General features: G+C 49.7%; 7 protein-coding genes and 1 non-coding gene across 8 annotated transcripts; 6 read left to right on the top strand and 2 right to left on the bottom strand.

The window, feature by feature from the left end:
* Positions 1-1104: 1104 nt before the first annotated feature.
* Positions 1105-1818, top strand: Pdw03_2266 (LRP16 family protein; the record flags this gene model as incomplete). The annotated part of the gene is made up of 2 exons (XM_014681399.2): positions 1105-1712; positions 1767-1818. 2 exons carry the CDS (start codon positions 1105-1107, stop codon positions 1816-1818), a joined length of 660 nt encoding a protein of 219 aa, XP_014536885.2.
* Positions 1819-2056: 238 nt separating this feature from the next.
* Pdw03_2265 (uncharacterized protein) lies at positions 2057-2329 on the top strand (the record flags this gene model as incomplete). Its single annotated transcript, XM_066100130.1, has 2 exons — positions 2057-2071; positions 2135-2329. 2 exons carry the CDS (start codon positions 2057-2059, stop codon positions 2327-2329), a joined length of 210 nt encoding a protein of 69 aa, XP_065957857.1.
* A 105-nt stretch (positions 2330-2434) lies between these two features.
* On the top strand, positions 2435-3350 carry Pdw03_2264 (Mitochondrial inner membrane protease subunit Imp2, putative; the record flags this gene model as incomplete). Its single annotated transcript, XM_066100129.1, has 2 exons — positions 2435-2871; positions 2975-3350. The coding sequence occupies 2 exons, from the start codon at positions 2435-2437 to the stop codon at positions 3348-3350; spliced, it is 813 nt and encodes a 270-aa protein (XP_065957856.1).
* A 289-nt stretch (positions 3351-3639) lies between these two features.
* Pdw03_2263 (Sporulation-specific protein) lies at positions 3640-7069 on the bottom strand (the record flags this gene model as incomplete). Its single annotated transcript, XM_066100128.1, has 3 exons — positions 3640-4194; positions 4256-6898; positions 6956-7069. The coding sequence occupies 3 exons, from the start codon at positions 7067-7069 to the stop codon at positions 3640-3642; spliced, it is 3312 nt and encodes a 1103-aa protein (XP_065957855.1).
* Positions 7070-7435: 366 nt separating this feature from the next.
* Positions 7436-8267, top strand: Pdw03_2262 (Glycolipid transfer protein HET-C2, putative; the record flags this gene model as incomplete). Its single annotated transcript, XM_014681396.1, has 4 exons — positions 7436-7571; positions 7627-7685; positions 7742-7860; positions 7970-8267. 4 exons carry the CDS (start codon positions 7436-7438, stop codon positions 8265-8267), a joined length of 612 nt encoding a protein of 203 aa, XP_014536882.1.
* Positions 8268-10452: 2185 nt separating this feature from the next.
* Pdw03_2261 (P-type ATPase) lies at positions 10453-11693 on the top strand (the record flags this gene model as incomplete). The annotated part of the gene is made up of 6 exons (XM_014681394.2): positions 10453-10455; positions 10509-10616; positions 10684-10990; positions 11059-11089; positions 11153-11217; positions 11305-11693. 6 exons carry the CDS (start codon positions 10453-10455, stop codon positions 11691-11693), a joined length of 903 nt encoding a protein of 300 aa, XP_014536880.2.
* A 1625-nt stretch (positions 11694-13318) lies between these two features.
* Pdw03_tRNA166 lies at positions 13319-13391 on the top strand. Its single transcript has one exon. It is a non-coding gene; the product is annotated as a tRNA-Lys (tRNA).
* A 1035-nt stretch (positions 13392-14426) lies between these two features.
* Positions 14427-16732, bottom strand: Pdw03_2260 (Vacuolar segregation protein (Pep7), putative; the record flags this gene model as incomplete). The annotated part of the gene is made up of 6 exons (XM_066100127.1): positions 14427-15081; positions 15134-15353; positions 15413-15787; positions 15835-16322; positions 16383-16405; positions 16469-16732. The coding sequence occupies 6 exons, from the start codon at positions 16730-16732 to the stop codon at positions 14427-14429; spliced, it is 2025 nt and encodes a 674-aa protein (XP_065957854.1).
* Positions 16733-16756: the final 24 nt, after the last annotated feature.

The raw sequence follows: 16756 nt of genomic DNA, 5'->3' as shown, positions 1-16756 counted from the left end.
TTTACAACAAACGCGCTTACTCCAGTTTTCAGTTTTAGTGCGATTCGGGATTTGCAATCTGGTTGGGAGTCGTATATGTTGTATATGTTGTAGTGACTTCTGTGCTAAACGTCCAGCATCTCTCTCCCATCTTTGGTTTTAGAGGAAACTTACGCGACAACCTCGAAAATCCGTGGCAAAATTGCCTGATCCACAGAGAAAACGTCAAGCAGGTGCCACCGAGGTTTCGCACCAATCACCCTGTCTCCTGTTGGCCCCTCCACTGCTGTCCCCAAGATCAAATCCCGGGCTTGGCTCTCGGGTCCAGTCCGTACTAGCTTCCAAGCTGCACTCAGATTAAGACTCACACACCGTACCTTTTCTGTCACGGGTCTTATAGGGCCAATGATGGCGCCCTGACCGGGAATACTACGCCCTAAGACTGTACGGTACTCCCGTCTCTTTGGGCTAGGTGCATGCGGTAATGCAATGCAGCTTGCCGTATGGAGTACATTGCAGCGGGATGATTCGTGGTCGAAACTTAATCATAGGATGAGACTGTTTTGTGCGGAATGCGGAGTACAGCGTGCATACAACATAGAGATGATGAGTTTCGTATCATAACCCCCACCCCCTTCCTCCCCCCGAGAGTCATGTTCTACGGTAAAGGCTTCAGCATTGGTCAGACCTATGTTGTAATCTACTTGAGGCATAAGCATGAGTGATTTTAAGGAGGATTTCCACAAGAAACAAGGAAGCATTTGAATTTATGATTGAATATTCCTCTCTCTGAGGTCGGTCTTAACGCCTGAGGCGTGAGATTTAGGGATTTCATCTGGGTTTCTATTTAATTGGATGTATGGCTAGGATCTTCATCGAGGCACCAAGATTTTTTGATTTCGAAACAATGGATATCCCAGTCTAGCCATTTTGCCTGACAAAAATACCGAACATCTCCCGTTAACCTGCAACGCCGCAGGCACGTTCGACCGGGATTCACGTGACTGGACCTCATTGGGTGGCTCGTGCACGGAGCTTGGCTGATCCCCACTTGAGCTTCCATAGTAGAGACTGTTCTTCTCCGATTTCTTGTCGGATCCAACCTGGCTGAGATTTTTCTGCATCATGTCTTCCCTGGTGGCCCTGGTTGATATTCCCACCGTGGCACTTCTGTACCGCACGAAGCAGCTCCCTTCGGTGTCCTCAACCGTGGCGTCATCACAGTCTCTCAACAACACCATCGCTACTATCCGCAATGATATCACCAAGCTCCAAGTGGACTGCATTGTAAACGCTGCGAATGAGTCTCTCCTCGGAGGGGGGGGCGTAGATGGTGCCATCCACCGAGCTGCAGGTCCCAAGTTGGTTGAAGAATGCTACCATCTCGATGGATGTGAGACTGGCGATGCAAAGATTACCTCCGCCTACGATCTGCCTTGCAAGCGTGTGATCCACACAGTCGGCCCAATATATAGAAGAGAAGCAGACCCCGTCGCGCTTCTTCGATCCTGCTACCGACGCAGTCTGGAAGTGGCTGTCGAAAACGACATGAAGAGCATTGCCTTTGCCGCGATCAGCACCGGAGCCTATGGCTACCCCAGTCGAAAAGCTGCTGAAGATGCGCTCAAAGAAGTGCGAGAATTCCTCGTTGGACCTAATGCCGGAAAGCTGGAGCGTGTCATCTTCTGCAACTTTGAGCGCAAGGATGTGGCCGCCTATGAGGAATTCATTCCGTGAGCTTGGTCCCTTGCTTCCACTGCTTGATCAATGACTGACTGTGATGACAGGGAGTATTTTCCTCCCACGCAGGAAGACTTGACTGAGGGCTATGTTGCTTAAATCGAGATGCCAATTAGATGTTGCTCGCCTTACTCGGTATGCCCACAGTGGAGGCATGTACCAAAATACCCCCGATCTGATTCTCGACCTCCATCACATGAATTCAACGAAATGTAATCTTTCTCGCCCTGTAATATCTTGTCAACCTAGAAGCGATTTTTTACTCCAAGGCCTCCTTGAAACTACCACCCTCCATCTTCGTGTTTCGTTCGCTATGCTGGCAGCACATTAGGCGCAGATGAGAAATCGACCGGTTCGTACCCACACTTAGATAGAGCTGTCATGTCAGTAATAGTGATGTTCATCATTGAGATAGGTCTGTACGCAGCTTCTTCTCTTCTTTTTACGATCTTCTACGAAGACCATGGTCTTGGTGTCCGCTCACTCGTTCGAACAAGAAGCAAACAGTGCAAACAACCTATCAGATCGCGCACTTGATCATGATTCCAGCTTGAGACCACTTCACTCCAATTCCAATTCCAAGTCTCCCTCGACAATCAAAGCTCCATAATGAAACCCGACCACCTGACCTGAATACCCCATCCTCAACACAATCAATTGCGCCCGCAAATCCCCCGACCCCGCAAACCCTCGACCTCCGCCTTCAACTCCGAAAATGTCGAAACCGCTACGGCCAAGAGGAGTACCAACCCCCAACCCGCGGTTCCGAGTCCATGTCCGCGAAGAGCCAAAGCCCCAAATCCCAGAACCCTCGACATATGAGGGCCCATCCCTCTCCAAACAAAGACCCGCCCTCTCATATTTCCTCACTAGCCTCCGCCACCGCATCTCCGCCCTCCCATACCCAGTCCGACAAGCATGTCGCACTCTCCGCTGGGCAGTACCTATACTCCCGATCGTACTTTTCTTCCCAGAACATGTTATGCAAGTAATGTGGGTTCGCGGGCCATCAATGACACCCTACCTGAACGAGGAGTATGCGCAAACACAAACGAAAAGCGATATAGTGATGGTCAGCATGTGGCCGTGGGGATCTATATTGCCGTTCAAGAAGGAGCGGAAGCTGGAACGAGGGATGATTGTTACTTTCCGGTGGGTTTTCCTATGCGCGTTTGTTACTTTTTCCTCTCATACCGTGTTTGATGATTGAGTCAAGTGCAGCAACAAAAACTGACAATCTCTTCGAGACATATAGCTCCCCTGCAAACCCGTCTCATATCGCTATTAAGCGCATCATCGGTCTACCCGGGGACCGAATCACGACCCGTGAGCCATGTCTGCGACCAACGCAGATCGTCCCCTGGAATCACGTCTGGTTGGAGGGTGACGCGGAGGATCCGCGGAAGACACTGGATAGCAACACATATGGGCCTGTCAGTCTCAGTCTGGTTACTGGACGAGTATTTGCGGTGCTAGGACCGCGGATGCGATGGCTGAAGTGGACGGACTGGGAAAATGAGAAGAGGGAGTCTGCGTCGACGGATAGTGCGACTGTGGATAAGTATCGACAAAGTGTGCGGGATCGTGTTGTGAAGAATGCCGTTAAGCTTGAGCAGCCCATGTTGAACTGATTGGCTGGTTTCCATGTGGGATTTGCAAATTTATAGGCCTTTTAAACTGGTTGATGGAACTTGATCTTCCCACGTCTGGTGATGTTGTAGATTGGGACTTGTACATATCTGAGGAACGTATTTTGGATCTCATTGTATCACTGGTTTGCGTGTTTTTTTTGGGGGGGGGGTTTAGAAAAATTGCCCTGCTATGCGCACGCGGGTGAAAGGACCGAAAACAGGAAAAGAAAAGCGAAAACGAAGTGGTATATACCAACAAATGTGGACAACACAGCAATTAAATGAGTCATTAGGGGGAAATCAGCCGTATATCTTCGTGTTTCTCTTCCTGGAGACGGTCAATTTCCGAGGAAATGCTCATCACCCAACGGTCCTTTTCCACACGACTACGTGCTTTAAACACGATGGTGCGGCCATGCTTACCCAGAGTCGACACATGACGCAAGGATCGTTTAGCTTTGCCTTGTTCCCCCATTTCCTGGGCTCGGAAGTAGCTTTTACTCAAGGGTTGCCAGACCACAAAGGTGATAGCGGTGTCCTCATCCCGACTTGTGAAGGTATCCGAATCGAGGTAAATCCGTGGCAGAGCGTGAAGACCAGGGTTGTTGCTGTTGAATGTCTGATTGCCGTACAGCAAGTCGTTGTCGGTAATCAAACCAGAATAAATATAGCAATCTTCCAGGTCAATGGTCGCTTCAAGGTCTTGATGAATGTGCGGAATTTCGGTGCCGTTTCGCCTGCGAAGTGTGCTACCGAAAATCAACAGCTTTCCTGCTGTGAGAATGACTTGGTGTTGGTGAAAAGTGGTATGGCGACGAGGTTTGCGATAGAGGTGGCCGGACATCTGTTGATATTGTCAGTGGGTTGTGCTTGTGTGTGTCTGCTTTTAGGCTGCGAAAACTTACCTTAATAGTCCGACAACCAGACAGTGAGCACATGTTGTGCAAGTATGGAGATGCTTCGGCTTTCTTCACTTCCCACTTCTTCGCGAACTGCCCGACAGCGGATTCCGTGGCTTCGTCGATGTCTAACAGCTTGAGGTTGCGCTGCCTTACAACCTGCAGCTCCGTGGCATCATCTGTGCAGCGGGTGTGCCAATAATTTACAAGCGCATCGAGTCGTTTGACCCACTCATTCCGTGTGGTACCATCGTACGCCTGGAGTCGAACGACAAGATTATTATCAAGAACTATTTCAAATGTCCGACCATCGTCAAACTCTCGCGTTGCTCCATCATCCTGCCGTGAGTCTCTGGGCTCACGATTGAAGTCCACAGCAGGCCCTTCCCGGACGTCGGTGTCGGCAGCGCAGCTGCCACGATGGACATTGCGGACTTCTTTTACCCGGCACATATCGATACACCCATCTGATTGGCTGATGTTGTGTACATTTCTCTGCACGTGCGCATAGGCCTCTTCGTCGTGCCGTTTGACGAATTCCTGATTGCCGCTGGAGAGCCATGTAATCCGACCATCTTCAAGTGGATATGGATCGATTTCCCAGGAGAGCGGCATTCGATCCAAGATTTCACGGGCAGTTGGTACACTTCCGTCATCTGAGAGAGCACATTTCGGTGGTTGCGGGGGCAATGCCTTGGCTGGTCGACAGAAAAACAAATAATGATCTTGGGTAAAGAAGTACAGCCGTTTGAAGAACATCTTGTTCATCCGCTGATGCACACCCTTCTGGGATGTGAGACGGACTAGAAATCCTTCAATCGGGGCAGGCTCCAACTGTATGCCCCGATGCCTGATTGTAGTAGAGTAATGATGTCTTGGTCGTAACTCAAGCTCGTGAGATGATTGCATCCCAATGGTCCCATACATCTTTTCCTCATTGACTCCAAATACCCATTCAAGTCGATCATATCGCCTCCAAGCAAGTCCCATCTTCTCAGTCTTAGACCAAGCTTTCAAGACCTCGGCCCACTCGGCACGGCCTTCGAGCATTTCCATGCATCCTCGGATGATGGCAGCGGCAGCAAATCTGTTATCAACTGCCGGCCTGTCCGCAGCAGCAGCTGCTGCGTGGTCGCTATCAGAGTTATCTGCATTCAGCTCAGCGTCAAGTTGACTGAAAGGATTTTTGAAAATGAGGGAAACTCCTAAATCAGGGACATAGATAGGGAGCGAGGTGGGACGCCGCCACCCAAGTACCTGGCGGATGAAAGTGTACCATTCGGCCGAGTGCGCCGCAGACTTTGGACGAAGGATGAAAATTTTGGTTCCACGCTTGCAAGGATGCCATATGACGATGGTTTTGTCGAGGGGGGAATAGAAATTAACATGGGCATTTTTATGGTTGAGCCCTACTTCGTAATAAGGAGGCGTTTTGCTGTTCGGGCGTTGCACATCTGGAATTACACGAGTACGGTACATCTGAATGGAAAATGGCGTATGCTCTGTAGAGCTTTTGCGGCACACGACGAGGAACTCCCTCCATTTATCCACGGTTCGTGTTTCCATGCGCAGGCTGTCATTCTCGGTGTAATCGGCGGGAAGTGTGTCCTGCACAGTCTGTTCCACGCAGACCAGCATTTTCTCTGCTTTGACAATCTCTCCATCTTGCACTTTTCGTCGGTGCGGTCGATTGGCAGAGATGGTACCTTGGGTCTTTTCAATCTTGGAGCGCATCTTTTGCTGCCTGTATCTGATGTTGTCATCCAGGTTGAACTTTGCCATTTTCCTCGTGATTCTCCGTTGGACTTGCGCATCTTCGCCAGTTTCATCTTCATCTTGTGGGTCGTGGTGTTGAAGCGTTGCTCGAGATACGCCAGGTGCCTTGTTTTTCTGTTTCCCTTTGTCCATGTACGTGCTTCGAAGCAACTCTGTTGTGGAATCGGCTTCGCTTGGGACCGTGGATGGATTGGAGGTCAGAGTGGTGGGGGAAGAATGACTCGTCAAATGTGTGTTGCGTGAAGCCCCAGATTTTGGTCGCAACTCAGGCGGTTCCAATCTACCAGCTCGTATGGTGGCTACTGATTGTCCCGTGTCTGCAGAGCTGGCGACCTCTTCTCTGGCGGTGACAAACGAAGACGAAGCAAGGTCATTGCCATACGTGTCACATTTGCTCCCCGTTCTGGCTTTGGGCGTGCTGTCTGTATCCTCTCCGCTGTCCCCTCCGTCATCTCCTCCACTATGTTCACTATGCTCTGTGTCCTCTTCTAGTATGGGATCGTCACCGCTGGCTGCGGCGTCAGGGTGGGATAGAGTCCTAAGTTCCCCCACAGGCTCTGCTGCAGAATGTTCTCGTGTCTCTATTTCAATCTCATCATGTTGCTCCTCGGTGACCTCTATGCCAGTGTTTGTGAGCGCCGGGGCGACCTCCTCAGCTAAATGGGGCGACGATGGGCCAGGCCGATCATCCTGTTCGTTGTAATAGGTCGCAACTGGGCCCGCAGAGAACGAGACATTATGCGATGTATAGTTCCTGACTCTCAGTCGAGTTTTATACCAGGACTTACGATGACCTTGCAGCCAGCCTTCTGGAATTGGACCGACGAAGAACCGCCGGTTGGTCATATGCAAATGGTGGGCAGAAGCATGACGCTGCCGAGGAATACCAGGTCAGTTCTATGACCCAAATTGCAAGAGAAGGAGGCATACCAGCTGCTGCTCTGTGTATGAGCCTGTCTGCAAACCATGATAATGTTCATGGTACGACAAGCTTGGGTCAGTTTCGGGTCGCGACCCATTGGCCTGGTCCGGTGAAGAGCTCATGATGATCTACTCCGTAGTGCCCTCGCGGACCAAAAGGGCATGCACCAAACATGTGCGGCAGCGAGCAGATAACCCAGGCACGACGAACTTCTCGCAAAGATCATAGCGCGATCGCCCAATCTCGATGTAACATGCTTCGATGACGTCGTTACAAGATTCACACAAATGCTGCAAACATCACAAACTGGTTGTTGACACATCACCGAGTTGATGCCGTTTACACTGTTTGCATCCTCTCTTTGTCCGGTGTGCCCCGCCAGCATTGGCTTGCGTGGCAGCAGCGGCGGAGTCGATAATATCCGACAGCCTCCTGATTGAGCTCTCTTTCTCCCACTCTCCATTTTCTACTTCCATTCTTCTGCAAAAATGGCTTCAATTCCCGCTGATGGAACATGGTTTGATACCATGGCCAAGTCCTTCGCCGATGTCCCTATCGGTGCGGAGGATGGCGTCTCGACCACCGAGTTCCTCGAAGCCGCCGAGTCACTGGTGACTCTCTTTGGTTTGTGCGGTTCCCTTGCATAAATGTGCCTCAAACTGATGCAGGAGACATCTAGACGTCCTCGGCTCAGCCGCCTTCACTCCAGTCAAGAATGACCTGCTCGGCAACATCAAGGTTCGTTCAATACATTATACCGTCGCTGCCAACGCAGTCTAACGCCCTCCCCCTAGAAAGTGCGTGAGCGTCAGCGAGCTGCTCCTGCCGAGTCTGAAACTCTGCAGGCCCTTGTCCTGAACGAATTGAAGACCGGCAAGCACGTCGCCACTGAAGGTCTGGTCTGGCTGGTCCGGTATGTTCACCTGTCTCAACCGTGATGGAAGAGGTCAATTGCCATGGCATCTCTTCCGTCCGCACACATCAGGATGGAATTTTCACTAAGTTTTTGTTCTTCTCAACAGAGGCCTCGACTTTACCGTCCAAGCTCTCCGCCACAACATCGATAACTCCTCTTCGGAACTCTCGGACTCCTTCCGCGGTGCCTACGGCAACACCCTCAAGCCTCACCACTCTTTCATTGTGAAGCCCATCTTCAGCGCTGCCATGTCTGCCACTCCATACCGCAAGGACTTCTATTCAAAGCTGGGTCAGGATCAGGCCAAGGTTGCTGCCGCAATGGCCAAGGAGGTCGCTGCTTTGGAGAAGGTGATCGCTATCCTGAAGACTTTCCAGGCTACCAAGGCTGCTCAATGGAAGTAATTTCGCCCTGGAGGCCTTACCGCTTGATTAAGCGTGTGCCCTGTGCAACTGGATATGTACATATTTGATTTGGCTTCATTCGAGCATGCGATTTTGTATTATGTAGCCAATTCACTGCTCTGGCTGTCAAAGATTCTAGAGCATAGCTCATGTGGGGTAGAGATCCGAGCGTCGCAACATTGGAAATGTGATCATCGACTCATAAGGAGCAGAGGACACATGGGAAGGTAGAGCAATGACCAGCAGATCAGTCTATACGAGTGAATTCAAGGGCACGGCACGCATCTCACAACCAACCTAATTGGTAAGCTTGACGTCCTGTCACCAACTAGACAGCGTACTCGCTTTGTTTCCTCGTTGTCGTCCATGTCCGAAAAGCAGGTATACCTAGTGCCTGCCTCACTATATTTCCCACAACCCCGGTCAGTAGGAGAGAACTACGAATCACATTCACAATCATCTGGGCATGTGCGGAGTAGTTTCACTTGGGTCCCTCCTCTTTACCCAAATGGACGGGCCCCATCTTTATCCTGCGATCCATGGTTCGAGGGATATTACCCTGGGCGGTCTAGGCCTAATTTAGAAGACCCTGTGCCAAGACCATCAGTGGGCCTGCCGAGATTATTATTGCAGCTAGTGTAAATTGGCCGATAGTCAGCTTGAGAGTCCGATTAAAGAGACCCATGTTAGATTGTTGGGCTGGCAGGTGGGGGTGGGAGTAGAAGGTACGGAGTATGCCGGGGGGCAAATCCCTATGCTGTATAGTGTCACTGGAAGACCAAATTAAAGTGAAATAGCGGTCTGGACAAGTTAGCTGTATATCCTATGAGATAGTGAACCCACTATCGAGGATCCAATAGCATTTAACAGAAAATGCAGGGACAGCAAGATTCAGTAAGATTGGGCGCCTGTGGGTCGAATTTGTAGGTAATGTCCGTGGGACTGCAGATCATACCTCTTCCGAGGTCACCGATGCTTCGCTTCACCATCTATGTTGTAGGACATCGAGACAATTTACATTACCTGCAAACAGAACACTGACCCTCCAGATCTGTTCATATCAAACGAGACCTAGACTAAGTGTGGGATCGCCATGGTCAGTGTTCATAGACCCTCGATACGGATCGCCTGCAATAGCCGCAACTGAGAATGCAGTGCACCTGGGTTGAGGATGGATGGGAGTGCTTCCCCTAAAGACAACCTTGAAACCCTTCAAGATTGGAAATTTCAAAGCGGATTATCAGCAATGGCTACCCGTAGAATAGGGCAATAGCATCACAATAGGATCGCGTTGCTACCATGGACTATCTTTTTCCAGCCATCGACTGATGGGTGTTGGATGTGGAGAAGAGTGGACTCGAGTCATGGAGAAAGGAGGCCTGTGCGTACGAAGATGTTCTAGTTGTACATCGTTTTTTGTACAATATAGTAAGAGGCTTGAGCGGCAACATTTGAACCTCATTGGAAGCCCCCGTGGTCGAATTCAAAATAGTATGCTGGCCTCCACATGGTTTGGGGAGAGATCTCTTCCAATTGCCGTCTCTGCAAGGGAGCACCTTTGGGAGCACCTTTGAGAAACCCTTTGGGAGATTCTTTAGAAGATTGGAAGCCATTCGAACAAGGCGTTCTCTTTCTCTTTTCTCCAATTCTCTCTGGGGGCCCACACATTGTAACACCCATGTCAGAATTTCGTTCCCAGGTGTCCAAAAGCCCCTTGTTCCTTTCGAGCAGATGTCTAACCCCATATTCACAAGCGTATTATTTTTGATGCTCCATTCTGCTTTTCCGCCTTTTCTCCGTCTAATTTCAGAAGAGTAAACACGAGAACATCACCTGGCCCGTTCTCGCCGCTGATGCCCGTGACCCGAAGGCTTGATCTGCGTGGGAGTGGGCATTCTCTTATCGTAACGTGTTTCTCTATTTAAAGGTAAGTCTTGTTGCTCCTTCGGATATCCTTGCATAGGTATTTTGTAGGGAAACCGTACGGAGTGCCGGCCATGAATTGGTGACCAGATAGACCTTCTTCGGGTCAAGATGTTGCCTCTTGAAGGCCGCAGCCAAATCAATCTTCATCGTTACTACACCCTGCCTTGGAATCGCACTGACCACCGTATGTCTACGATGCTTTGTGCGGCTTCGACTTGTCAGAGCCTTTGGCTGGGATGATATCTTGATGGTATACGCAATGGTATGTACAGTATGTCACACGTGCAACCGAAGTCAGGACTGATGAATTTGCAGTTGTTGAACATCTTGTTCGCTGTGTGTGGTATCACTGGCGCATTGTATGGAATCGGACAAAGGTCCAATGATCTCGTGAAGAGGGGTACGATGGAAACCGCAATGTTTGTAGGTTCGCCTTTGACTCCAACCTTCACATACAGGATGAAAGATCACAGGCTAAAACATTCCGAAGTGGTGGTGGCTCGGTCAAGCCAGCTATGTCTGGACCTGTGCGCTGGCCAGGATCTCCATCGCAGTCGCCCTCCTCCGCTTGGCGGTTTCCAATGTCCATAAGCTTGTGTTGTGGGCTACAATTGGCGTCACCTGTGCTGTTGGTCTTGTCTTCTGGCTCATGCTGATATTGCAATGTCAACCAGTTGAGTTCTTCTGGCAACAAGTTCGCCTGTTGTCGAACCCTCATGCCAAAGTTTCTGGCACTTGCATAAACCTTGACCACATCAGTACCATAGCCTTTGTGTACAGTGTCACTTCTACACTGTGTGATCTGGCCCTATGTCTTTTGCCTATTGCCCTAGTATGGAACTTGCAGACAAACATAAGGACTAAGTGGGCCTTGGCGGCCATTCTGGGAATGGGATGCATGTGTCTCTACCCTTTGATGCCCGGTGAGAGAGCCTTAGTACTGACCCATTCTGGTATAGTGCGAGCGCTGCAGTCATGATTCGCATTCCTTTCTTACACAGCTACAAGGGTGTCGACTTCCTCGGTGGGTTTCCACCCCTCTGATTCATATGCACTCGGTAAAATCAACAGAGTAATAACCAGCCCCAACTGACACCACTCAACCCAACAGACGCCACCGCCAACATCTCAATCTGGTCCAATGTCGAAGCCGGCCTCGGAATCACCGCAGGCAGTCTGGTAAGTCTTCGACCACTATTCCACTGGTTCCGCGATCCCAGCTCGATGGGAGGAAGCAAGAGCAACAGCACACGCACCGACAGTGTGCCTCTTTCAGGCGTCAACGGAGAACGCTCCACCGCATCCAGCCCACAATACTGGCGACCAGACCTCAACCGGGAAGACCACCATACGGTGATCACGACGATTCACACCTCGAATGGATCAGAGGCTAGCCGAACGAGTAGCCAAGAAGATCTGGATCCGACACACGGTAGCACATTCTTTCAGGGAGTCAATGTTCAAAAACCGTTTGATCTTTCGGAAGATCAGACATCGTAACCGGCTGCCCGGGGTAGTCAGCTAGACTATAATGTATTCAAGCTTTAATCCGTTCTTTCCGCTCTTGTTTACAAAGACATTCCGTACTACAATTCGTCTTTCACGGTGCCCCACAACGGATCTCACGCGGTTCAGTATTAGATGCTACGCGTTGAGTAGAGGCCCTGTCTTGCTAGCTCCACTCTACACCAGTTGAAACAAACTGGCTAGATGCATCTGTCGAGGTGCACCGCAGTCTCTAATTCGTGAATCGCCTTGGCTATCACACGTTGTCCAAGCCAGTATTGCACGGCATTGGTACGCCCCTATGAGGTATTGAACTTGACTCCTTGCGGGCCTATCCCAGTTTCCGGAGGTCGCTTTGAGGAGTTACTGGGTTCCTTCGATAGTAACCCAATTTATCCGTAGGCTCGACCCTATTGGAGTCGCTGACACCTTTCGCCGCCGCACACAACTAATATCATAGACAAGCCCCAATCTACTGGGTAAAGCGACTCTAATACAGAGTGGCAGTGCTGCGGGATTAGCTTATTAAAGAGCTTCAGGCTACGTTTAGGATTTTCAACATCCTCAGAGGGGAATCATTGGGATTAAGTAGAGTAACCTCGTCGGGGCTTCACATACCAGTTGTTGGGAAGTAAGAGAATTCTACTGGGATAACTATTTCAGTGATACAATCTAATCCCCGTAGTACAGTAGCACAATAAGAACATCTAGCATGCTTGTTTGCATTCGATTTCGAGGAAATACCTTGTCGGCAAGGAAACCTCGGCCGAGTCCGCTTACTGCCATGAGCATTCTCTGCGTGCTTTTTGGTCGTCTGTTTGGTACAAAATCCCAAAATTTGAGAAGTCGTTTTGAAGACTCTCCAGCTGCGGTGTGGGGGCTTTAAAGAGCTCGGGCCTATCCTCTGGGAACATCGCAGCAACTGTAACCCCGTGGATAGTAGGTAGTTTGTTACTGTATATCAATGAAATTCTAGGCAGGTATTCAAAGCATCTCCAACTCTTCGATGGATGGGAAAGGTGTCTTGGGCCCTATCTGAGCCACCTGTTCGCAAGCTCTCATAAGTGGTTCACCATCACAGCTCCATCGTGCTCTTCTTGGAGCAGAAAGTCCGAGGATTGTGTCTTTCCATTGGCTTCGAGATGGACATCATTATGGCTTTTCAGCATAGAGCCTCAACAATTCATAGCCAAAGGGACACGGTCTGGATGGCCACGGACCCTGCATGAATTGCTAGGCTGTATCCTTTCCGCATTGTTCCATGGAGGGCTGGGGGCTGGCTGCATTGGCTCCCTGCGTACCAGGGTAGGTCGGTGAGTATTATTTTGACAAGGAGATGGTAAGAGGCCATACCTCCCCGAGGCAGGGTGTGTATATACATATAGCACTTTCCCCATGGAAAATATTAAGGAATCAAGAGCTTTGCGCCACACGTTAAATATGAAAATAATGTGATGCATGTAGTTTTTTTTTTCCCCCTCTCCACTCTACGTGCAGATATGCTTCTCAACGGGGCTGCAGGATGCGCTAAGACCGCCACCATGTAAGTCTACAACATACATTCCTGGACCACAGGTTCTTTCATCTGCCACTTTTGTGCCCGTCTCTTCAACAGCCCAGCCGGGCTAGCTCAATCGGTAGAGCGTAAGACTCTTAATCTTAAGGCTGCGGGTTCGACCCCCGCGTTCGGCTATTCCTACAAACCAAACCTGAGATTTCTTTTTTTGGGCTCTTCTATTTTTTGCTTGAAGATCAACGACTATAGTAGAATGGTGTGAAGACATTGTTCCAATGGACAGTGTTTATGCACATCGTAGTTAAATTCGACGGTACTTCCAGCCCCCCCGGAAATTAATTAACACTAAATAGGTTCAAAGACCGAACAGCGTTAGCATACCAGACAAAGAGATAACACTTTTAACATTCTTAATTTCCACTTTCCTCACACTATCAACCGAAGACTAGTTTTTATCTACACAATGAGCCGAGGATATTGGGGCTAGTATAACTATGTTTATATACGCTAAAATATCGACTTAGAACGAATCGGTACTCTTAGTATCTATACCTTGGGTGGCTACGAACCATACTACGTAAAAGGACTAACGTATTAAGGCCGTTGTAACTACTAGTTAATGGTAGATCCTAAGAGGCTATAAGGATCGACTAAGGATATAAACGAGACCTAGATCGCCGAGATATTCGATGAAACGCCGCAAAGTCAGTATGAACGTGTATGTAGTCTACCAGAAGTGCGGATCTTCGAAGCTTTGCCAAAGCCACGAAGAAGGACATTTGACTTTATGGGGGTTCATGGTTGTGGTCTACTTCCAGGAATCTGTTTTCTTCGTTATAGGTTTGTTTCTAAGTAAGCCATTGAAATGACAGGAAAGTTCAACGACTCCTGCGCGTAGATATTGTGTCTGAATGGTTAAGTTGTCTCTATAGTGGACATCGAAAAGGAAATGAGCCATCTCAAATAGAAAAAAGCTTAAATTGTATATAGCGAAGCCATTGATTACACATGTACTAGAAAGAACCAACGCCCGATGCCATGCACATATATTATCGAAAAGCAAAGTGCTCGAACGCCAGAATATCAAAATTATGAAGGGTGTAAGCGAGAGTAGCTGGGTGGGTGACCAGAAGACGCAAGGAGGAAAGATATGCAGGCAGCGCATGGGAACGAAAAGAAAGATCCCAATCCCAACCGATTGAAGACTCAAGTCAAGAACTTGGCTGCGAATTCCCCGTATAAAGACCCTCGAAATCGAGGTTCGCAAGCATGCCATTGACGCGATCGATCTCACGGCTCAGGTCCTCAACGTTAATCGCTAGGCTGCTCACTTCATCGAATTTGCGCCGCCGGTTGGCATCGGCGATCATCTCGGACACAAAGAACTTCTGCTCTTCGAGCACGATCAACCGGTCTCGAAGAGTCTTTTCTTCTGCTTCCAGGGCCGAGATGGCACTGCTGGTGTCGCTGGCTAGGCTACTATTGCTACCGCTAGCAGCAACGCTGTTGTAATTAATAGATGAAAGAGCAGACTCTGGGGGCCGGAGGCCTGTCGTCGAAGTATCGACCGGAATACTCGGGGAGCTTGTTCGTGGGGAGCTTGTCCGGCTAGGGATTCTTTCCGACGCAGGGGTTGCATGTTTAAGGGTTTTGGGTAGGGATTTCAAAGGCAACATATGGAGGTGGAGGAAGTTGCTGGCTTGTTGGTATATAGCCTTCTGCAGCTTTTGTTGGGTAGGGGACTGGGTCGGCATGTCACGGATACGTCGAGCCGCAAAATCATATTGCGCAAAAGAATCGATCAGTCGCTTGCGCACCTTGGATGCATCTGCAATCTGGGCCGATGATGGAGGTCGCATTGGATCCCTGACAAAATGCCGTTAGTGACTGACTGGAACACTGGAAACAAGAAACACACTGTAAAGCTGTCAACAGCTTCTGAAATCTAGGTAGATGAAGGCGGATGCCTCTCTCAAACTGGGCCAAGTTTTCATAAGCCCTCATCTCTGGTGACTTTCGTGTCGTATCTGCTTTAAAATCGCGTCGATCGAAAAGTGTCGTTTTACACTCTTTGCACAGCCTCACATCAATGTTGACAAGGTTATCGCCATTAGGTTTCTCAGAGGTGGCTGTCGAGTCTGTTTTTTTAGAACAAAATCAGACCAAGGTCAAGGGGAAAGGTCGTCTCGGAACTCACCGGGAGAAAAGCTCAGCCCAACCTCACTAGAACACTCGGTACTAGGATCACCGCAGACGACTCGTCCGCAAGTTCTGCAATGGTGCCTGCGGAACGTATAGCCCGAAAAGTCTTGTTGGCAAAATGGACATCGTGAAACGCTCGAATCATCTTGCCAGCTGACAATTGTTTGCTCTATTTCCTTACGTTGATCATTCTGCCACGCAAGTGACCAAAGTTTGGTTGTACTGGGGTGGATTTGATCCGGTGGCAGACTAGCCAGCAGCTGAGTGAGGCGGGTCAGTCGTTTCTCGAGTCGGGAAATCTCCAAAAACTCCTTGTCGACAGTCTGTTTTCTGATTGACTTGAATGCATCCATTCGATTCCTCACGGTTCCTGTTACCTGATTAGCTTGGTTCAGAACCGAAAGCAAACGTGCTCACCATTATGGTCATTGTACCCCTCTCTTGACTTATAACAGGTTTCGCATACTCGAGCCCATATTCCTCGCACCGGTTCATGATGTGCCGCCCGCGAGAGCTTCATTTGATACATCGTGTGTTCTTCGCAAAATAGATTCCCGCAACTCCGACAGTTCACGCAGCCGTTGGTGGCATTCAATCGTTTCCCACACGATGGTTCTAAACACTCGTCGTACATAGAACTTCTTTGCCAGTGGTCTTTTGTTATGAGATCCTCGGGGTCTAGAAATTTCGGAGGTTCGGAGATGCCTGCATGGGGTGCTAGTGGGCGGCCGGGGAGAGGCGCGCCCTGGTTCTCGTTTGATTCGAATACATCCAGGCCTTTCAACTTCTGATTTAGAACTGCTAAAGGCTGGAACTTCCTTGCCTTTTCCATTTGGACCTTGAACCAATCTTTGACTTCATCTTGGTGACTATCTTCCAGGTTCTGGTGGATGTCGTCGAGATGTCTGCGTCAAGTCATTAATCATACGTTCTGGCGGTCGTAAGGGGGAGCGATGGATCGGTACCTATTTAACTGCAGCAAGGTCATCTGGATACAGTCAGCGTCATCTCACTCGATCTTCAAACAAACAGGACATGGGAACAAGCATACCATCTGTTCGCTGCAGATCGGACAGGAGAGCTGCGCCCCCGGAGCAGCCGGGGCGGCAGATATCGACGTGTCGCCATTCTCTATTGAAATACGTGAAGTGAGATCCTGAGTTTCCACCGAGAGCTGTGAAGCGGCCTGTGAATTAAGGGAAACGCTGCTGGTGGTCGGCGAGAGCACCCGTGGCTTCGGCTGCGGGGACGGAGCTGATGCGAGCGCGCGTGGGTTGCCCAGAACACGACCTCCACCCAGCGTCCTCCGCGACATGATCACGGGAACATGGGAAGCTGG

Source organism: Penicillium digitatum, chromosome 5 (genome assembly GCF_016767815.1).
Source record: "Penicillium digitatum chromosome 5, complete sequence".
Lineage (NCBI taxonomy): Eukaryota > Fungi > Ascomycota > Eurotiomycetes > Eurotiales > Aspergillaceae > Penicillium > Penicillium digitatum.
The sequence above is the reverse complement of the archived record's forward strand: the minus strand, read 5'-3'. Positions and strand labels throughout refer to the sequence as shown.